The 23,510-nt window shown below is 44.0% G+C and overlaps 1 protein-coding gene across 2 annotated transcripts in view; it reads left to right on the top strand.

Moving 5' to 3' along the window:
- The window catches only part of SLC1A3 (solute carrier family 1 member 3), a 120,938-nt gene that overhangs the window by 84,981 nt on the left and 12,447 nt on the right, over nt 1-23,510 (top strand). For both annotated transcript variants that reach the window (XM_045285116.1, XM_004698076.2), the window contains 3 exons: nt 13,378-13,582; nt 16,675-16,717; nt 20,816-21,108. In XM_045285116.1, the coding sequence (XP_045141051.1) occupies nt 13,378-13,582; nt 16,675-16,717; nt 20,816-21,108 (541 nt within the window). The remainder of the gene's footprint in view (nt 1-13,377; nt 13,583-16,674; nt 16,718-20,815; nt 21,109-23,510) is intronic.

Genomic DNA, 23,510 nt, shown 5'->3' with positions numbered 1-23,510 from the left:
CTCTGAAACTCACGCTTAGTCACAGAGTAGCTAAGACAAATGGAAGAAATGATGAAGTCCAAGAGCTGAACAGAGCATTTCAAAGAGAATCTCAAAAAGGCAAAGTCAGATTTTATAATGAAATGTGCAAAGTCCTAGAGTTAGAAAACCAAAAAGGAAGAAAACACTCAGCATATCGTAAACTGAAAGAACTGAAGGGAAAAATTCAAGCCTTGTCGAGTTGCAATATCGAAAGATCCTGTGAGCAAAATATTGATGATGCAGGAAGCATCAAAAGAAGATGGAAAGAATACAGAGTCACTGTACCAAGAAGAACTAGTCCACATGCCACCATTTCAGAAGGTGGCATATGACTAAGAATCAGAAGTATTAAAAGAACAAGTCCAAATCGCACTGAAAGCATAAATCAAAAACAAGGCTCCAGGAATTGAGTGAATACCAATGGAAATGTTTCAATGGATTGAAAGTCGGGAAGCACTCACTTGTCTATGGCAGGAAATTTGGAAGACAGCGACTTGGTCAACTGACTGGAAGAGATCCATATTTGTACCCATTCCAAAGTAAGGTAACCAAACAAAAGGTTCAAACTATAAAGTACTATCATTGATATCATATGCAAGTAAAATTTTGTCGAAGATCATCCAAGAATGATTGCAGCAGCACATTGACAGGACACTGCCAGAAGTTCAGGCTGGATTCAGAAGAGGACGTGCAACAAGGGAAGTCATTGCTGATATCAAATGGGTCTCAGCTCAAAACAGAGGATACCAGAAAGATGTTTGTTTGTGTGTCATGGACCCTGAGAAGGTATTTGACTGTGGATCATAACTAACGATGGATAAAGTTAGTTATGAGAAGAATAGGCATTCCAGAACACTTCATTTGTGCTCATGTGGAACTTGTCCATGGATCAAGAGGCAGTTGTGCAAACAAAACAGGAGAATGCTGCATGGCTTACAATCAGGGAAGGTGTGTATCATCTTATCATATTTATTCAAGTTGTATGCTGAGCAAATCATCAGAGAAGCTGGATTATGTGGAGAAGAATACAGTATCAGGACTGGAGCAAGGCTTATTTACAACCTGCAATGTGCAGATAATATAACCTTGCTTGCTAAAAGGGAAGAGAATTCAAAGCACTGCTGATGAAGATCAAGGTTTTCAGCCTTCAGTATGGAATATGAATGAATATAAAGAAGACTAAAATCCTCATAACTGGACCAATAAGTAAGATCGTGATAAATGGAGAGAAGGTTGAAATTGTCAAGGATTTTGTCTTCATTGGATCTATAATCAATGCTCACGGAAGCAGTAATCAAGAGATCAAAAGACACATCCCAATCAGTGAATTTGCTTCACAATACTCTTTAAAGTATTGAAAAGCAAGAATGTTACTTTGAGGACCAAGGTACACCTGACCCAAGTCGTGGCATTTTCAAATGCCTCACATGCATGTCCAAGTTCGATATTGAGTAAAGAAGACTGAATTTGAGCTATGGTGCTGGGGAAGAATATTGAAACTACCGTGGACTGCCAAGAAACAAACTCATCTGTCTGGGAAGAAGTACAGCCAGAGTGCTCCTTAGAGGTAAGGATGGCAAAACCTTGTCTCATGTACTCTGAGCACAGTATTAAGGAGAGATCAGTCCCTGGAGAAGGACATCATGCTCCATACAGTGGGGGGGCAGTGACAAAGAGGATGAGCCTCGAGGAGATGGAGGGACACAGTGACTGCGACAGTAGACTCAAACATAAGAACAATCGTGAGGCTGTCTCAGGACTGAGGGGTCTTGCTTTCTGATGTACGCAGGTCACCATATGGCAACTTCCAACAACAACACGGTTGAAGTCGTCCTTCATTTCCCCTCACTGCTTCTTTGTTCGGAAGTTCCTTTCCAAAGAACATCACTTGCCAGAAAAGAAAAGCGCGAGAGAGATCATCTGCTTCTTGCCGGATGGAGAATAAAAGATGATTTATTGGACTGCTTTCTGCCACTGATGAGATTGTCCATGATTTTTCCACGTAACAGTCTTTTCAAATATAATGTTTCCCTTTTGCTTTTCCAATTCATCATTTCTACCCATGAACACTAACGTTGGACTCTAATTGACAAGTTGTACAGGTCAAATCAAAGCATCAAATTGCCTGATAAATTATATGTCATCACAAGCTGCGCATTTGCAAGGAAGTTTCACTTGTCAGGTTCATGCCGCTAGAAACTCCTGAAGCCCGTGGTGTTCACGCTAAAGAAATGTTGTACTAGGAAAGAAGGTTTGGCCGGGCGAAAACCCATGTGAAAATACTTGTGATTTAATTGACTGTAAACCCCACAAACTTGTGCTCAGCTTTCGGTCAAGATGGCTTGGCTCCCTGATGAAAACCAAGAGCATTTTTGCTTAAATTTTTACAAAAGAGTCTTTCCTAGAACTTCTTTCCTCTCTCCACAATGTCCAGTTGGATTCCAGGTAGAATAAGCTGGCAGGATGTAATGATCAGAGCCCTCCTTTCCTTGGTGTCTACTATCAACATGAAATCATTTCCTGGTATGATGGGCAGATGGAAGAAGGATGAAGCTTTCGGCTCCCAGGAAGACTTTTGAAAACACAAACGGGAAGTTCTATTTTGTCCTACAGGTTCACTATGAGTCAGAATCAAACCAGCAGCACTGAATTTGGCATGGTTTTTGCTTTTTGTTTCTGGATGGTAGGCAGAAAGGAGCCTTGGTGAAATGATGAAAAGATTCACCCCCTCACCAGTGATTCCTCAGGAGAAAGATGCGGTGAAGATGGCTATCTTGGAAACCTCATAAGGCAGTTCTACTCTGAGTCGGCATCAATTGGATGAATCAGGCTGTTTATGGTGGGCAGACCAGGGTCATAGAAAAGATGACAGAAAGGTTATTTTGTCATGCTTCTTCTGTTCATTAATAGGGGATACATAACAGTGTTTTGAAACTTTAAAAAATCATTTTATTGGGGGCTCTTACAGCTCTTATCACAATCCATACATCCATCCATTGGGTCACGCACATTTGTACATATGTTGATATCATCATTTTCAAAACATTTTCTTTCTACTTTGAACCCTTGGTATCAGCTCATTTCCCTACCTCCTCCATCCTCCCTCCCTCACGAACTCTTGATAATTTATAAATTATTATTTTTTCATGTCTTACACTAACCATTGTCTCCCTTTACCCACTTTTCTGCTGTTCATCCCCCGGGAGGGGGTTATATACTGATCATTATGATAGATCTCCCCTTTTTCCTCCCCACTTTCCCCTTACCCTCCTGGGTTTATCTGTCCTGTACGTAGGGATTCCCTGTGTTGTGAGCTCTTGTCTGTACCAATGTACATGCTCTGGTCTAGCCAGATTGGCTATCAAAAGATATAGCATCTGGGGTCTTAAAGACTTGAAGATAAACAAGTGGCCATCTAGCTGAGAAGCAACAAAGCCTACATGGAAGAAGCACACCAGTCTGTGTGATCATGAGGTGGTGATAGGATCAGGTACCAGGCATCAAAGACCCATAACAAAAAATTATATCCCTGTGAATGAGGAGGAGAGTGGAGTGGAGACCCAAAGCCCATCTGTAGACAATTAAACATTCCCCCATAGAAGGGTCACAAGGAAGAGACGAGTCAGTCAGGGTGCAGTATAGCACCGACGAAACATGCAACTTTCCTCTAGTTCTTTAATGCTTCTTCCCCATACTATCATGACCCCACTCTACCTTACAAATCCGGCTTGCAAACTTTTTTTAACCATACTCACAATAATAAACATATTTTATCCTGTGACTGGACTCATAAATACACGCACACAGCTGAAACAAAGGTTACATAAAGCAATCCTGACCTTCACTCGGATAGTTTTCTATTCGAGTCTCTTTCATTAAATGATTAAAATGTCAGGCATGACCCACTAAATTGATTTCATGGCCTGCATAGAAAGCATTCATTTAGACTTCAGTCTGCTTTTCCATTTCCTTGTGCATTTGATTGGGGTTTTTTTTCTTAAGTCATTCATTTACTCACTCATTCTTTTATTAACATGTGAACAGATGGAATGTTGTTGTTGTTGTTGTTGTTGTTTTGTTAGGCTGAGGCTTCCAGAAAAGCAAAACCAATGACCTTGCCACAGGTATAAGAAAGAAATGTCTCTCAAGAGAGAACGGTCTACACAGGTGAAGAACGCAACAAGCTCAGTCCAGCTCGTGAGTCAACCAAATGCAGCTGTAGCCCCGCAGGAAGAAAGAAGGGAGTGGTCCACAGCCACCCTCCCAGGAGACAGTGTCAGGCGGGGAGGTGATTAAGGGGTTGCACTCCACCTTAATCTTCCCCCAACTACAAGTCCAAGGCCTCAGCTGCCAAACTACTGAGAATCCTGGTCGAGCCAAGTTGACACAAAACCTAACTACCACGGGTACCATTAAATCAGGCCTGACTCATAGCAACCGTGTGCACAACAGAACAAAACGCTGCCTAGCCCTATGCCATCCTCCTACTTGTTATATTTGAGCCCATGATTGCAGCCACTGTGCTAATTAATCTCATCCAATGTTTTCCTCTTTGTCATTGACCCTCTAGTTGACCAATCATGATGTCCTTTTCCAGGGACTGGTCTCTCCTGCTAACATGTCCAAAGTAGGTGAGACAATATCTCTCCATCCTTGCTCCTAGTACAGCATTCTGGCTGTACTTCTTCCAAGACATATGGTTGTTCATCTAGCATCCCATAGTAATTTCAGAATTCCTTGCTACCACCATAATCCAAATATGCATCAATTCTTCTCCAGACTTCCTGATTGGCTCTTCAGCTTTCACATGCCCATGAGACCACTGAAAATACCATGGCTTGGTTCAGGCACACCTTGGTCCTCAAAGTGCTCTCTAACACTTTAAAGAGGACTTGGGCAACAGATTTTCCCAGTATCAATGACTAATTGATTGTGGATCCACGTAAAATGAAATCCTTGACAACTTCCATATTTTCTCCATTTATCTTGATGTTGTCTATTAATCTAGGTGTGAGGAATTTTGTTTTCTTTACAGTGAGTTTTGATCCATACTGACAGCTGCAGTCTTGATTTTTCACTAGCAAGTGTTCCAAGTCCTCCTTGCTTTCAGATATAACTATAGCAATTACTTATATAAGTGTGTCTGCTAGAATAAAACGTTATCAAAGGGAGGGGGAATAGCATAGGAGAGAGAGGGAGAAGCAAGTAGGGGTGGAAGGGGTGCTTCCGGTGGTGAGGGCTGGAAGGATGCCAGCCCCTGGCTCCCTGGCTGGTGGGGAAGGCCCCTCTCTGTAAATGAATTCTTGTTCCTGGAATTGAAGTCCCAGGTAAAGGTGGGCTTGTATTGCCACCATTCTTCCACAACGTTGTTCATGAGAGAATAAATTCCCAAACAAAACCCATTGTCATCCTGTGGATTCCCACTCATAGGATTTGAACTGCTGACCCGAAGATTAGCAGCTCAATTCATTGCCCACTGTGCCCACATAAATGTTGCTGTTTCTAACTAATTAAGGGAAGATCTAACAAAATTGGTAGGCCTGAATATTTTTAAAAAGCAGCTTTAGTACCTAACATTAGTACAGAAACCTAATTTAAGCACTGAAAACAAACAAACAAACTTAAACCCTGAACTCTATGTGGCCTGATAGAAAAACAGTGATAAGAACGATTCTCATGAATTATTGGGGAGCCCCTCCCACGTGCAGTCACTGCTCTGGGCTCCGAGGCTACAGCAATGAGAGTAGATAGTCCTGCTCGCGCGGCTCTAATATTCTAGCCCTATAATGCCTGAATTTTTAATTTCAGGGGAAAAAAATTTTTGCTTTTATTCTTTACTTTCATAGTTATCAATATATATTAATATACATTTAATAAAATGTTACAAAAACGTCATGCTTGGCATTATAGGACTAGGAGAGGGAGACATGTAATGAGCCTATCATTTACCAGGGACCTGCTACAGTATGTGAGTAAGAAAAAAAGTATTGCTATAAAATCATAGCAGTCTTTATTTATCAGGAATATCAAAGGGTGAAGTTATTGCTTCATGAGGTATCCTCCATCTAGTCCTATGCCCTTCTGAAGGCAGTATTTCCATGTCTCTAACCCTTTGCTAAAGAAGTCCGTGCTCCTCCGTTTATCCCCGATCAATACGGCGGTTTGAGCATCTTGGAGGGCTCACATCACGATTTTTTTCAATGTTCTTTGTATTTTAGGGACAAAAAGAAGTCTGAAGGGGCAAGATCAGGGCTGTAAGGTAGATGGAGTCAAGTTTTACCCCAACATTCTCATACGATAGCACTGCTACCCTCGATGAATAAACATCAGAAAAATTAAAATTTTCTGTCACAACAAAAAAATAAAAATTCTTCAGCAAAACTTTTCTGGCTTTTTCTCACCCAATGAAGTTTTCCTTTATTTTTTTTTCTCTGAATTTCGTAATAAGTCCCTATATCTTTCTCTGTCCTGTGAGAAAAATCTCTCAAGATTACTTCTCTGGAATCCCAAGTAATAGTTGTCCTAACCTTGTGTGCTGATCTCTTTGCCTTGAATTGAACTGGCCCAGCTGAAGCCCTCAGAAGCTGCTGTTTGGCTTGGACCTTTTATCAAGGCTCCCTAAGAAGACGAAGACAAGCATCCTACTGAGAGAACTTTCTGTAGTCACCCCCTGATCACAGACACGTTTCCATGCGGCTTGTTGGGAATAAGCCCATGCATGTATGAACTGTGCTTAGTAGCAATGCTTGTCGACTTATCTGCTGTACGTTTTTCTAACTTTCATAGTAACTGTGCAATGGAGATATTGTTAGCTTCTTTTACAGCTGAGAAATAGAGGCTTAGTGGAGCGAATCATCTTAATTCAGTTATCTGCTTAATTTATAATGACAACAACAGGTAACTTTTGTTGAATATGCCACGTGTTCTCTGGATGGTGTCCCTTGGAGGTCAGCAACTCCCTATGAGGGAGCGCTCTTGTTTCCACTCTGCAATGAGAACACGGAGCCTTCATGTCACGGGGTACTAGAGACGGGAGTAAAACTCAGATATGCTCACCTTGGCTCCTGAACTTCACTCACTGTGCCATCATTTGGATGAAAGAATGTGCTTCTAAAAATTCCTGCAATTGCCCTCGGGTTGTGTAAATAACATATTGGAAGCCAACGTACTAATTGTGGTTCAAAATGATGATATAATTATTTTTGCTAACAGTGTCTTGCTCAATTTTTAGAGGTTTGCTTTCAGTTCCAAAACCCATAGAATCATAGAGCTTCACTTGTTCACAATCTACAAGGGCCAGAGATGAGATCGTAGTGCAGGAGAACGTGGTGTCGGATTAAAGAGCCCCTCGGGGTGCAGTGGTTAAGCACTTATCTATGAACTGAGAAGTGGGCAGCAAGAGCCCACCAACTTTCCACTCCAGGCCCCACTGCCTTTTTATTAGTGAGCTTCTGAGTCCTCCTCCTCCCTCTTGTCTTAGGGGTACAGTGTCTACTTGCTGCAGCTATGGGGGAACCCCACTTTTCAACCTGTCAGTATGAAGTCTGTTTTTAAGAGTGTAATTTTCGTTTTTAAAACATTCACTACCTTGGGTTCAGATGAATGCAGGATGTATTAAAACTCGTCCTTGAGTTCCTTGTTGTAAGTGTGCGAATCTTGACCTTTTAGGAGGGCTAGGGGCAGGCGGTGTTCATTAGATGAGCATGTGAAAGGGAAATGACGGAGAAGGAATACATCAGAAATGAGGTCAAACTGAACCAAACGGTAATTTTGAATCAGCCAGCAGTTGCCATCACCCTTTTACCAATCTTTTTTGGGCCTGGCCCAATGGCCCTGGAAGAACAAGGAAATGCCATGGGGATCCGTGGAAAGATAGCTCATAACAGAAGGCTTCTTCTTCTGATTATACATTCCAAAGACAAGGCCTCAACTACTGGGGGAAGGATACAGAGGTACATAAATGTAGGAGACATCTGTTTGCAAAAGATCGGCAGATGGCAAAATACAACCCATGCAAAGAATAGAATATTGGAAATTTAACATTATTTGTATGTTATCCTTTAATACCTGGCTGAGGCCATACATATTTCATTTCTCCAAGAAGAACTCATACCAAATATTACACCAAAAGAAAACCAATTTACAAGCTCAGAATCCCACCTACATATTTAGGTGACATTTCCCACCAATAAATAAACTCATGCAGATTTTAAACTTATTATTAAGGAGACTTAATATTTTAAGTCTTAACATTTAAGTATTAATATTTTAATACATTAAACTTATTATTAAGGAGACTTGATGGCACAGTGGGTTATGCATTAGACTGCTAATCACAAGGTCAGCAGTTCAAACCTACCAGTCACTCCCAGGGAGAAAGGTAAGATTGTCTCTGTAAAGATGTACAACCTTGGAAACCCACAGGATCAGTTCTACTCAGTCCTATAGGGTCCTTATGCATCTGAATCAACTCGATGACAGTGAGCTTGGGGTTTTGTTTGTTTGTTTGTTTGTTTGTTTGTTTGTTTTGGAGACACTTATTACCAAAAGACTGTCATTATTACCAAAAAGGTAATTACCCATCTGCTTCAAAACTTTCTTCTCTTCCTTTTCTCTCTCTCCAGCTTGACTGTTGCCTAAAACACTGTAGGTATCTGAAACAAAGTTTTAATTTTTCATCTTCCAGAAAAAATATCTTGTTCAGTTACCTTTAGATATCTAAGTCATCTATGACTATATCATAGGTTTGCAGAAATGACTGGTTGAGAGTTTGGTTGATGACTGGTTATGTATGTAGTGATGGGTTTTTAGAAAGGAAAATTAGACTCTAGTGTCCACATCCAGCAAGTATCCACAGCCTTCCACACTCCAGTGGGATATGCTGTGGGTGGGGTGCTCTAGGAGTGGTGAAGAATTTGCATAGATTTCTCAGCAGAGGGGGGTGGTGATTCAGGAGGAATGGTCACCTTCCATGCAAGGGACTTGGCCTCTAATTCTCTGCCAGTGCACCTCACATGCAGTCACCTCCTATCTATCTATGGAAGCTTGCATGATTTACGATACCAAATAGGTTTCGGCGGTGCTTCCAGACTAAGACAGCCTAGGAAGAAAGATCTGGCAATCACTTCAGAAAAACAGCCAACAAAACCCTCCAGATCACAACCATTGGATCCTGTTACGCATGGGTTTGCTGTGTGTCGTGTGTGTTTCAGCCAACGGGACAGCATCTTTCAACAACAGCCACAAAGAATACTGGGGGATGTGGCAGAGTTTTTGTCTCGGTTACATCGCTTCGTGGAATTTTCCTCAAGCCAACTGGCTCATCTTAAATGCAAGAAGATTAGAGAAAGTGCAGGGATAGGAAGCAAATGCAAGGTGGAGGACTCTGAGCCGTCCACGTGAAGACAGGAACAGTAGAAAGGGTTCCCTTTGGGGGTATAGAGTCAATTCCTGGCACTGCCGTCGATTAGCTGGGCAACCCTGGACAAGCGACTGAACTTGTCTGGGCCTCTTGTTTCTTTACCTATTCAGAACAATCCTACCAATACTTGCATCATAAAGATGTCAGGAAATTAAATGAATACGTGCTATCGGCCAGGGTAGGATGCAGTGAATCAATTCAGTGGGCCAACATAAACGCCAACTCACAATCTACAAAGCATGTCATCATAATCGGAAGCATCGTCATAGTACCCGTATGAATAATAATTATTTGTTTCAAGAGGGCCCTGGGTCTGATGACAGGTTGTCTTCATGTAGAGACCTCAGAACGTCGCGAAGGGGACAGTGTAAGTTACTTTGGCTGGCACTGCCAACAAGTCCATTCCAACCCCAAGTGTCTTGGCTAAGCCCAGATCAAATGAAGAAAAAGAGGCCAATCAAGATCATTATCTTTACTACTTATGCTGGAATGTGTTGTTCAAATATTTATGGAGATTAATGTGTGGTTGTGCTAACACACTCCCACAATTAGCCTTATACCCAAATGACCTCCGATCTCCCCATCGCCCTAATGCCCTGATCTGCCATAGAGTTTTCAAGTAACAAGGGTCACTGCCGATTTTCCCCTTCCCAAACATTTAGGGCATTTGCTGCCAAAGCTTCCTTTTCTACAAGGTGATGGAGTACTTTCCCCTGGCCCCAGACACTGTGACATCCGTGTTTAGTCTCCAACAGATAGCTTGTTCTCTCCCATATCATGAGGTTGGAAAAAGGAGAAAGAAAGTCATGGAGTGTGGATGAGGGAAAGGAACCACGGATCCTGCTCATCTGGGCTTTGGTCTTCCAGAGTTCTTCCTCCACTGTCCTGGTCCCCACCCAAATCAAGGTCACTCGTTCTCCTTGTGGCCCTGGGTGTAACAGATTGTTCACCTCGGACGACAGTTGCTCTGACGACAGTGTCGGCCTTGTGGCTGGTGGGTGCTTTCGTTCCTCGGGCCTGTATCAGAGAAAAGGGAATTGTCGTTGGAAGGACAGAGTGAGGATGCTGGAGTACCCAGGGGAGATATGGGCCTGTAACCCCACCAAGGACTACGAGATCCCTTTAGGGTATGATCTACATTGGGAAATTGCTTAATGAAGACATCTGCCCTTCTTCCTTGACTGAAACAAACGTGGCTATTGCTTTATTCGTGTTTCAAAGGGCCAATATGCAGAGGGTGGTGAGGGCTCTTGTTGAATAGATTCTTTTTCTCGTGACTAAAATTATCTTGATGGTCATCTTCAGCGATTTCAGAATTAGCCAATATGGGTAACTACTTCCGTATGGGTTTTCATTTTTTAATTTTAAAAAAATCATTTTCTTGGGGGCTCATACAACTTTTATCACAAAACCAACAACTATAAACTTTGTGTTTTGGTATTGATACCCTGTTGGCTGGAGACTGGGCTAACGCCCTGCTCATTCCTTTCCCTGTGGAAGCCCGGGAAGGGGAGGACAATGCCTCACCCTTTGTTGGCCCCCTTGGTTTCTAGTGTTCTGCCAGGACCCTTAGCACTTTCTCCAAATAGCTCAAGATGGGGAGCAGCAGAGAAAAGTTGTCCTGAGGATGGAACAGCACTGCTGAATAGAAGGCAAGAGAGAAAGGAAGCCCCTCAGAGGAAGAAAATCCTGCTGCCTGGTACCCTCGAGCAGAGAGCTCCGACCTGTTGTGCCCCCATCATTTCTAAGAACAGGGAGGCCAAGCTATTATGAGATGGGATTCAGAGAAGTGAATGAAAAGGGGAAGGGGTCGGCGGGGGGGACTAGAGCCTTTGACTGAGAATGGGTTAGCCCATCTCCAGTGTGGGCAAACTGCTAAACGGTGCCATCCAGTAAATGCATGTGTGGACCACTGGGTTTCAAGAAAGTGGGCCAGAATTATAAAAGGCTTTGTTCCCACATGTAAGCCAGTGTTGATCTTCTCATTTGTAGGAGCCGCATTTGTTTATTCACTGGTGTAACGCAAGCTAGACTCACCTACAGAAGATCTGGGTTCTAGTTCATATTTCATTCTACACATTGTTAACCAGGACCGTAGATGACTGTTTCTGTTTCTGTTTTCTTTTGCCTTTGTGGATGTTACAATGGGAATATGTCAGATGCTGGACAGTGGTTATTATAAACATCATGAATGATATGGTACAAAGATGAATGAAATTCTAAATTAAAGGTCACAGTATCGATTCCCATATCAAATCACAACCTTTGCATGATTTGGGAGCAAACTATGATCTGGCAATAGCAGACACTATTATTTTTCAATACTTTACCTTCCCATAGGCATGTTTGTGTGATCGGGGCCCAACCACCCTTCGAATGCGGTATCGATCATTGAATCGAAGTCTAGCTTTTGACACATTTGTGTTGTTGCTGTTGCTGCTGTTGCTGTTGCTCCAACACTGCCAGGCCTGTCCCACCCTCACCACTGTGCTTTCTTGGGGTCCAATGTCGCAGCTCCTGTGTCCACACCTTTTGTCAAGGGTCTTCCTCTTTCGCTCACCTTCGGCTTTCCCAAGCATGATGTCCTTGTCCAGGGACTGGTCTCTCCTGATCACACATCCAAAGTACATGAAACAAAGTCTCATCATCCTCCCTTCTAAGGAGCATTCTGGCCAGACTTCTTCCAAGACAATGTTATTTGTTCTTCAGGCAGTGCAAGGTACTTTCTAGAGAAGCACACCTTCAAATAGTTTGTTGCTTTGTTTTGTTTTAAGTCAACAAGCTATGAGCTATTGTTAGGTCAATTCCAAGTCATAGCAACCCTATGGACAACAGAACATTGAGTAGAGTTCATACTAGTGGGTTTTCATGGGGTGGAGGGAGCGGGGAAGAAGGACGTAAAGGGAAGACACCACTAATGAAAGAGAAGTGTCCTGATTATGATAGAGAATTCAAGCTTCTTTGTATTTATGTCATTCTCACTGGTCGTCCACCTGCAAGGGCACCCAGATGTGTTCCATTTGCTGGAGTAGTTAGGGGAGCCATAAAAGCCATGTCTTCTACTTACCCAGGATGACACCTTGCTTGAGGTAGACTTTGAAGATGGTCTGACAGTGAGGGGAAGCAGGGTGTTTAACCTGGAACGGTGTCTTTCGGGCCTGGGACCAGGTGGAGAAAGGCAGGGGATGAGAATGAGAAGAATCTCTCCAAAGTAATATAACTTTTTCTTTTTTTAAGATGAGAGTAAATAAAACAGCAGAGATACCATTTGAAGACCTTGGCCTTATCACCCAACGTCTGCATTAAGTGTAAATCGTAGTTCGAACTGAAGGTGATCAGAATAATGGCTTCCATCACATTAAAAATATCAAGGGGCGGGGGGTGGGGTGGGGGGTGGAGGGTGGCGGACCACAATGATAAGAACCCTTTTCCTATGAGAAGAACCACTATGAAAGAATTTAATTAGCTTAATTAAATTGGGCAATTCATTTGTGTGATATAACCTCAGCGCTTGAACTTTTGAAGTAAGCTTGGGGTATTTTGCCAGTGTTTTTTAAACTCTATCTTGACACAAGCATGCACATACTACTTGCCCTTGCAGCTTCTCAACAAGCCAGGAGAGAATGTTGTTTCACTGTCCAACCATTAGATAGAAGACTTTACTTGACAATGGGAAATCCATTCTGTGAGTAGAAAAGAGGTCATCACATGTTTACTGACCCAACCGTTGCCCAAGCGAATGGACGGCTCTCTCCTTTGATGCTCTTCAATGTCCGAATTAAATCTGGGACCAAGTTCTCCTAACACAACCAAATCTCCTGGCTGGGTGGGATGAGGGTAGGGACGCACAGAAGGAAATCTTGGTTCCATTGGCTTCCACTGGAGATTGTCCTGGGCTGACTTTCTGAAAATCTCCTTCTGTTTGCCTTCACCAGGAATGGCGGCCCTAGATAGTAAGGCATCAGGGAAGATGGGAATGCGAGCTGTAGTCTATTACATGACTACGACCATCATTGCTGTGATAATTGGCATAATCGTTGTCGTCATCATCCATCCTGGGAAAGGCACAAAGGAAAACATGCACAGAGAAGGCAAAATTGTACAAGTGACGGCTGCAGACGCCTTCCTGGATTTGATCAGGTATGTCCTTGCAAGCCAGACCCTGTGGGTATATTTTGATCTCTGAACTTCTTATCTTGGGGAGCCAACTAAACCCCAGTGGAGCTAGCATACTGTACCAGCCTCACTGGGCTTGAAATGAAGGCCACACCTTCCCTTCTTCCTGCCAGAAGCTACAGTACGATTCTCTTTTCTGATCTCTTATGAAAGAAGGGAGTGCAGCGAGGAGACAATACAGGTTTTGAGACCCTTGACTGTGGAATTCAGAACATGGTCATCCAGCTCGCCTCTCAATTCTGCATTGCACCTCAGGATACTAATCATTCCTAGTTTTACGCAGTGGGCTGCTAACCACAAAGTCATCAACCACCGACTGCTCTAAGGAGGAAAGACAAGGCTTTCTACTCCGGTAAAGCGTTACCGCCTCAGAAACCCACAGGGGTGGTTCTGCCGCGTCCTGTGGGGTCTCAATGCATTGGAATGGACTCAATGACCGTGAGTTTCGTGTTTTCTGTTTGGAAGGTTGATTCATACATGACTTGTTCATTGGATACTTCTAATCCAGAGCCTGCATTCTGTATCACTGTCCGTAACACACAATTTAGATCCAGAAGAAACCTGAGCAGTCATCTGGTTGTAGCTGCCCCACAGTTCACCTTTACGAACAGTCAAGCACCAAACCAGACCCATGGTCCAAGAGTCAATTCCAACTGGTGAAAAAAGAATGAAAGATGGCTTCTTCTTGTTTCACATACAGCCATCCACTGATTGCAAATGAGTCCATCTAGTTTTGGGGAAAAGGGTGGGTGGTGGGATCCATCTTCCACAACATGCGATCCTGGCACTTTCTTGCTTTCTCTCGCTACACCTGCCTGTGTGTCCGTCAGGATCTTTGCAGGGAACAGACTGCAGATCACTGCAGATCAAGCAGATCACAGCAGAGTCTGCAATAGCAAGGATTTTGTTCCCATCCCTAGCACTGAAGGAGGGACAGAGGAAAGGAGCTGTGGGCAGAACCCAGAAAAAACGGTCACCATAGACAAGAACCTCAGGATGGGAACTGAGGCTCTGATTCGAAGGAAGGGCACTGCTATGAGAGACAAAGCTGGGGAAATATGCAGCACCTGCCCCTGGGGTCTGTCAGTGCATCCCAGTGAGAAGCCAAAAAGCAAGAGAATGCACAAGCCACGGCTCCCGCAGGTCAGGCTCCCAGAGCTCAGAGCAGGGCGGAGAGCAGGTCTAGAGAGGCAAACAGAAGCTGTCCCAGCACAGGCTTTCTGGATCCCCAACCTGCTTAGGGTTCCCCTACTCTGTAGCTCTTCCTAGCCTCAACTTTCTGCTCCTTTTTTAGAATTTACCTGCAAAGTGACTAATAAGATACCATAACCGACTTTTAAAAGTTCCTCACACATCATCTGAAAGACAGTTCTGTTGGGGGCTTGATTACACTTGCCATCTTAGGGGCTGGCTCTGTGGCAGGTAGATTCCAGAAGGACTGGAGAAGCAGAACAGGTACTCTCGATTTCCATGGACTCTGCACTCTCTGTATGTGAATACAGAGCGGGCCCGTGGAAGCGCTTCTTGAAGGCTTCTTTGAGGACAGCGGTTCTCAACCTGTGGGTTGCGACCCCTTTGGGGGTCAAACACTCTTTCACAGAGGTCGCTCAATTGATAACAATAGCAAAAATTACAGTTATGAAGTAGCAATGAAAATAATTTTATGGTTGGGAATCACCACAACACGAGGAACTGTATTAAAGGGTCACAGCATTAGGAAGGTTGAGAACCACTGTTTTAGGAAGTTATTCACATAATGTGAAGGCAATAAGTCACCCTATCAAATTATTATTCCATACCAGATTGTCACTCACTCACTGTTTTAATTTAGTTCACACAGTTAATGGAAGATCATTTTTCCACAAACTATACCCTCCAGTAGTTAGAATTAATGCTTCTCAGTCCCAGGCTGGTTTGACCAATCAGAGCCTATATTTCTGCCCCTACTCATTTCAGTGACAAGAGTATCAAGCCATTTTACTCAAGCATGTATCCTGGAATCCCCGGAACTCGTAATTCCATTGAGGTTTAGAAAACCAAGCCCACGGAGCACAGATGAGAACAAAATGGAAACAGGTGGCCTAGGTGGGAGGAAGAAAGGGAGATGCTTGTACAACCTAAAATGGGACTTTGATAGCACACAACTTCTAGGATTTGGGGCTCTTCACTTGCCCCAGATCATATTTCCTTCGCTTGCAATCTTCAATCCTGACACCTTAATAGTTCAACTCAGTCTCCCCTGTAACAGATGAACTCAGAACTCAGCTGTAACAGATGAACTCAGTAATAGTTCAACTCAGTCTCCTCTGTAACAGATGAAACCTAAGGTCATACAGCTGGTTAGAGACTCATCAATCAGTAGATGCCCCTAATCACTGCTCTGATGCAGTCTGAGGAAGCCTCAAATCCTGCCCCATGGGCCTCAAATTCATATACAAATACAAAAATTCAAATACACCCTCACCAGTGAGCCTTGGAAGCTCCTATCATGGAAAATTAAATGCTATTGTTGCTACTATTAAATAGTTCCCCAGTTATCCAGAATGCTTAGGAGAGAGGACATTTCCAGTCTCATTCTGATATCCCCTAGGGACTGAGTTTTGATGGTATAAATGTCTGAACCAAGATTCACATGAACTGACAAGAGGACAGATGAGTTGAATTTGGGATTTCCCTGAAAAACACGGACTACCTGTGTGCAAGTTCAAGTCTACCCCGATCCTTTCCTTTGGGTGGCTTCATGCAATCTTTACCTTGTCGTTGGCCTCGGGTGCTATCAAGTTGGTCTTGACTCGGGCGACGCTGTGCACCACAGGCTGAAGCATTGCCATGGCCTGGGCCCTCTTCACAAGTGCTGTGCTTGAGCCCCCTGTTTCAGCCCGGGTGTCAGTCCTCCTTGTGCAGGATCTTCTTCCTTTCTGTCGACTCGCCCCTTTACCGAGCGCGGTGTCCTTCCCCAGGCACTGGCCTCTCTCTATTTAAGGCATACGGAAATGATCTTTAAGGAGAAAACATGATGGGGGGAAATGTTCAAGTGATTATCGCTTTCTTTGCAGGAACATGTTCCCTCCAAACCTGGTGGAAGCCTGCTTTAAACAGGTAAATATTCTACAGCCGCTAATTTACCTGTGAAGTTCCTCTTTGGAACGGAAGCAGAACGGGACCCTTTCCCCAACTTCCCCTCACACTCCCCCCCCAACCCCCACCCCCATCTCCTTTCTGCAATAGGGAACGTTTCTTACCAACCCAGTAGAAAACACTAGGGTTGCTGGGTGGAGAAGTGGAGGAGAAGTTCTTAAACTAAAAACCCACACCGGTTGCTGTGAGTTGACTCCAACTCAGGACAATTCTACAGGATAATCTTAGGTGGGGCAAAACGGTCCCAAACAGTTTTCAAGGCTGTGATTTTTACAGAAGCAGACTGCCACATCTTTCCCTCTTGGAGCAGCTGGTGGGTTTGAACTATGCCGTTTTTTGTTGGTAGTCGAGTACTTCACCACTCCACCACTAAGATGGTCAGCTTACCCTGTACTGTGTCTTGCATGAAAAGAGTGCTTTGAGTCTCTGCTCCTGTTGAGAAGATTAATCAGAAGGATCCCCTTTTGCTTCTTCTCCTGCCCTCTGGCCACCATCCCCTGCCCCCCTAACGTAACATGTATTTACAACTTACTTTAAAGAAGTCTAGGGAAATTCTCTAGGTTTCTGGATTTGATTTAAAAATCAATGGGCCATTTTTTTTAACTACTAAATCTTTAAGAATCCTTGAACTAGTCATCATTCCTGTCAAGCCAACTCCGACCAGTAGTGGGTCAGAGTAGAACTGTGCTTCACAGGGCTGATTTTTGGAGGTAGGTCTCCAAGCCCTTCTTCTGAGATGCCTGAACTTTTGGTTCACAGTCAAGCATGTGACCCACTTTTACCACCCAGAGACTCTTTCTTCTGTGTTCCGAAAGGAGAGCCAGACCAGAAAGGAATGGCACCATCCTGGGTTGAATGCCTAGGTAGGGGTCCAAAGCTAGTATTGTATGATCTGCCATGACAAATAGATAGATGGTGAGTCTAACTGTCTTCACTGCGTTGAAGAGGCAGTTCACCTGAGAGCTCAGGTGGATTACATAGCCAGTCCAAGACCTCACAGGTAGTCCATGGCAGACCCAGAGTCCAAGTCCATTGTGTTGCCTCTGAATGGGTCCTTTCTCTCCTCCTCCCTTCTGCTTCCTAAGAAACTGTTCCCAGGGTGGTGTTGCAGCCAGTTCCTCTTAGCCCCATAGCCAGCAACTCTTGGCGTCTGTGTTGTATATACAAATAGGTTTTACAATTCTCACCGTTGGAACCCTGGTGACATAGTGGCTAGGTATTCGGCTGCTAACTGCAAAGACAATAGATCAGTAGATCTATACCACCAGTCACTCCCCAGAAGAAAAACAGGGATTTCTACTCCTGTGAAGATTTGTAGTATTGGAAACTCACAAAGACAGTTCTACCCTGCCCTGTAAGGTTGCAGTGATTTGATAGCAGTGAGTTTGGTTTGGTTTTTTGTTGGTTTTTTTTCCCATTAAAGTCATGCTTTATTTTCATTCACATTCTAACAATTGACATGCCTGGGAAATATTATTATAAATGAACACATTTGCTAAATTTTCAAGAACAAAAATTTTTTTGTTTTGATTTTGTATTTTTTTATTAATAGATAATTTTATTGGGGGCTCTTACAACTCTTATCACAATCCATATATGTCCATCTATCATATGTGTTCTCACTGCCATCGAGTCATTGCCTACGCCACTTTAATAAATAAACTTTGCTGCTTTACTATTAAAATTATTTTTTAAAGTAGGGGGAGATTCAACATTCTTTAACTAGGAAGGATCCCTAGTAAAAGGGTTAGGGGAGCTAAACATTGGGTTGCTCACCTCAAGGTTGGTGGTTCAAACCTACTAGTTGCACTGTGGGAGAAAGATGAGGCCGTCTGTTTCTGTAAAGATGGACAGCCTTGGAACCCCTAAAGGGCTGGGCTACTCTGTCCTGTAGGGCCCCCAGGGTTTGGAACGGACTCGGCAGCGGTGGTTTGGGTTCCGGGCTAAATAAACATCCTCAACCATTTCTCCAAACAAGTTGCCGTCTGGTTGCTTCCGACTCATCAGGTTTACAAGGCAATGGCAGCACAAGGAAGCACATCACCAAGCCTTTCTTCTGGGGTTACCGAATGGATCCAGACCACCAACTTTTCTTTCAGTGGGTAGTCGAACATGTAAAAAGTTGTGCTGCCCAGGGATTCCTGCATTGCTCCAAATGGCTTCAGTCCGCCAGCTGTGATCCGCTGAGCCTCCACTGAGAACCTGTATGAAAAAAAAAAACCTTGACCTTGTGGAGAACAGGAGTCCATGCCTATAAATCAGTCTTGGCTTCTCAGTCTCCTTTTTAAATGTCTATGAAGACTCTTTCAAATAAATACTACATGCAGAAACTGAAAATGCATGGACTATCTTTTGTCTTTAAAAAAGAAATAAAAATGCCTAAGAAGCCAAAATCTGACTTTTTAAAATTCAAAACCATGTGTGACCAAAACTAATAAGCCCCTTTCAATCCCACCAGCCAGCCACAGCACCACGGAGCCGACTATTCCAGTCAACCTGGGGACACTGGGTGATAGCAGAAATGCTGATTTCCAGATCTTTTCGATGGGAAACATGCTGGCTCCTGCAGATTTATTGTATTTCTCTCTGGATGGCATTTACAGGATTTTGCATCTTCCCAGATCTCTTGGGCTTAGACCAGAATGCAAACAAGGTTGCGATTTCCATGTAGGCAGCTATGTTTGTCTCCTAGGACTGCCCTAAAAGTCACCATCAGCGAGGTGGCTTCCCACAGCAGAAATGTGCTCTCACATGCTTCTGAAGTCCAACATCAAACTGTCGGCAGGGCTGAACTCCCCTTAAGAAAAGCTCTAGAGAAGACACCTTCCTGGCCTCTTCCTCAATCCTGGTGGCCCCTGGCCACCCTTGGTTTGTAGCTGTATCATTCTAACCTCTGCTCGCTCTGCGCCTGGCTGTGTGTGTGTGTGTGTGTGTGTGTGTGTGTGTGTGCAGAAGTTAGGGATCTGCAGGAGCAAAGATAGATTATCTATCTGCTCCTGTAAAGCACTACAGCCTTGGGAACCCTGTGAGGTAGTTTTATACTGTCCTATATGGTCTCTGTGGGTCAGAATCAACTGGAAAGCACTCGGCAACAACAACAACATAAAGACAGCAGACCCTGTTTTTAGGGCCCACCCTAATCCAGGATGACTTCATCAGGACTAGAGCATCGAGGCAAAGGCCCATATTTCCAAATAAAGTAATAGTCACATTAACAGGCACTATTAAGATTTGAACCCATATTTTAGGGAGAAACAATTCAATCCACTACAGCTACCAACTGTAGCTAAATTGTATCTAAATGCACACTTTTTAAGATAGAAGAAAATGGATCTTGCCTAAGGTGATGGGTGACCCAATTTGTAGAAGGCTGTGGAGGACCGTGAGAGCCCAACAGTCCCCTGCAGAGAATCTAGTCACCCGGAAGCCTCCAGCAGAGCCTCTCTAGGCACAGGCCAGGGACTCTACTGCTTTACTACCAGACAGCGACTATTGTAAACTTGCTCCTGCGGCTCGAACCACAATGTAATATGATACTCAGTCAGTTGACCTCCCTCACCTGAATTGGCTCGAGGCTCAAATATTTCTCGCTTGTTCCATGAGAGAAATTTCTTCTCTGGCTTTTTAAATATTGTTGTTGGTCTTTTTTTTGTTCTTAGCTGCAAAATATGAGGAACAGGATAGGACGGAATTTCTCGGATCTCACAGTGGGACCCCCTGAAGAATCAAAGGGACTGTTGTATTTGAATGGATGGTTTGTTCGTTTGATTGTTTGTATTAAATATCCATTCTAATCATTTTAATCGGATATCAGAAAACAACAAAAGCACATATGAATGTCCAACATCTTTAATCAGCGATTCCTTTCCTGTTCTATGTATTTGACTGTGCTTTTATCCATTTGTCTTGAGTAAGCGGCAGGCGTTTATAACTAGATAGACACAACGGTTCATAGGGGTACTTTCTATCAACTATTCTCTCAATGCAAAATAAGGTGCATGATTGTAGAAAATGTGAAGAAAGTCACTTGTCATTCCTGTTGTGCTCTTTTGTTTGAAGTTCAAAACCAACTACGAGAAGCGGAGCTTTAAAGTTCCCATCGAGCCCAATGACACGCTGGTGGGAGCTGTGATAAGCAATGTGTCGGAGGCCATGGAGACGCTCACTCGCATCAAAGAAGAGCTGGTCCCCGTTCCAGGGTCTGTGAACGGAGTCAACGCCCTGGGGCTGGTTGTCTTCTCCATGTGCTTCGGCTTTGTGATCGGCAACATGAAGGAGCAGGGGCAGGCCCTGAAGGAATTCTTCGACTGCCTCAATGAAGCCATCATGAGACTGGTCGCTGTGATCATGTGGTATGTATCGTCATGTACTCCAGAGGCCCGTCAACCAGTTGCCCAAGAGCTGACTCCAGCTCATGGTAACCCCATGTGTGTCCAAATAGAACTGTGTTCCACGTGTCGTCCGTCGTCCGTGGCTGGTTCTGCAGAAATAGATCACCAGCCCTTTCTTCCCAGGTGTCTCTGGGTGAATTCGAATCTCCAGCCATTTGGTTAGCAGCTGGGCACCTTTGCAACACCCAAAGACCCCAGTGCTGTACACATGATGCTTATTGCCATCTGCATGTGTTCTGGGTGGAGGAAGAGGCCACCGGGCTGAAGGGCAAGGATGGCCTGTTACAATGATCTTACTCTAGAAAGCGCACGAAATTAAATGATTTCCTGGCCTACACAGGTCTCGAATCGACCCGCAAGCCTACCTTAGTAACTCTGCTTGCTTGTTTGGGAAAAGTCTTAACTCCTTTACCCTAATGGGAGGGGATCTTATCCTTCATCCCTCTATTTTGTTATTCAGTCAGTAAATATGTGTTGAGTGTCTACGATGTGCCAAGCATACATACTAAGTACTGGGGATTTGGCAGCCATGAAGCTTGCCTTGGATGGTGTTGAGCGGATTCTGGGGCAATGATGTTTTTGCCAAGACTCGAACGATCAGGAAAAGAACATTGCTAGTTGGGGACCAGACGGCCCTGTGGCTGTCAGCTCTTGTCAAGTCACGACTCATTCATGGCGACTATGCACAATAGAAGGGAATGCTAAAAAAGTAGAAAATAAATAAAATAAACTAAATTTTTAAAAAAGAAGGGAATGCTTCCAGAAGCAGCCACTCCAGGCATACGAGTTGGTCTCTATTCACCTGGACCAGTGGAGGAAGAAGGAGCGTCATGAGTAGCAGGAGAACACGGACTGTGGCTAACTTCCTCCAGGAACTAGTGTCACCTTTATCATGAGACGTTAAGAACCGGTTGGTGCCTGGGTACCGTGACTGAACTGGACTAACGATGCTATAGAAGAATCCTGATCAAAGGAGGGAAATGCAGAAAAGAAAAGCAAATTCTCATGAACTGCAGATTTTCTGGGACCATGAAGTTTGGATGAACTCCTAAAACTGTAGTCCTGCGACACTTTTAAACCTTAAACAAAGAAACATCCAAAACTCCCCACACTTGAAGTCTTCTTAAAGCCAGACACTCGCTTTAGTTTCACGAGTACAGACTGTTGGCCTAAGGCGTTACGCCCTTTTAAGAACTATCTGTAGGGGATCAGCTTGATGAAATGGGAACGTGAGGGGCCGGTGGCTTTGTGTTACTGGGGGAGGCACAACTCAGAAAAGAAGCTGGTATTGGGTACACAGCCCAACAGGATGCCATGTCACCAATGTCACTGAATTGTACAAGCAGAAATTGTTGAATCGGTGTATGGTTTGCTGTGTGCATTTTCAGCAACAACAAAATACCTTTTTAAAATGCTGCCCAGCCCTAACCATCCAGTTATAGACTAGACCACTGTGTTAGTCTGGGAACATTAGAGAAACAAATCCACAGAAACTCATATGTATGAGGGAGGTTTTATATAAATGGTAAGTGCACATCAAGAAAACATCCCATCCCAGTGCTGCCCAAGCCCACAAGTCCAACATAAACCCGTAATCCGACATCAATCCACAAAGTCCTCCTCCATCTCACAAAACACACGCAATGACTACGACTGCAGGAGGAAAGCCGAATCAGTGGGCGTGTAAGCATCTCAGCACTGGCCGGGGTCTCCACACGACTGCTCCAGCACCCACGGCTGCATCGGGGTAGGTTCACATGGTTTCTCCTCAGGGATGTCTTGTAGGAAGTGAGCCTTGCCAGCTGAAGCAGGGAACTGACTAAGGCAGCTGCACCCTGGTTCGACCATCAGAAAGCAAGAGACCCAAGAACTAGAAGGATGAGGCTCACTGAGCCATTTATCTCTCCGCCCCTCAATGAATCCCACATGTGCTTATTGGCCAGGTTGCCACAATAAACTTTAACTATCTCAACCACTGTGAACCATAGGGTTTTTACTGACTGAACTTCGGAAGTATATCTGAAGCCAGGTCTGTCTTCCTAGTCTGAGAGCTCTGCCGCGTCCTGCCCAGCATTCTAGCAATACGAAACCCTCCACTGACCGAACGGGGGTGAGTATGCTCAAAACCATGAGCTTCATGGGGACTCGAACTTGGGTCGTCTGCTTGGAAGGCAAACATTCCTCCAATGCCTCATAGAGGCCATGGGCCATGGGAAAACCTGGGAGGTCCTATTCTGCTTCAGCCCTAGGAAAGAAATAGAAATGGTAGTTTTGCCACAAGCCTAAAAGGTTCATGGGAAGCCTGAAAGAATGCCAAGGGACCATTTATAACGAAACTTCCCTTAATAAAGTGGAGACAAGGA

This window comes from Echinops telfairi, unplaced genomic scaffold, assembly GCF_000313985.2.
Source record: "Echinops telfairi isolate 266 unplaced genomic scaffold, ASM31398v2 ScPeMD7_7469;HRSCAF=8507_1, whole genome shotgun sequence".
In the NCBI taxonomy this organism is placed as follows: Eukaryota; Metazoa; Chordata; class Mammalia; order Afrosoricida; family Tenrecidae; genus Echinops; species Echinops telfairi.
Note: the sequence above shows the minus strand (reverse complement) of the source record. Positions and strands in the feature narration are given on the sequence as shown.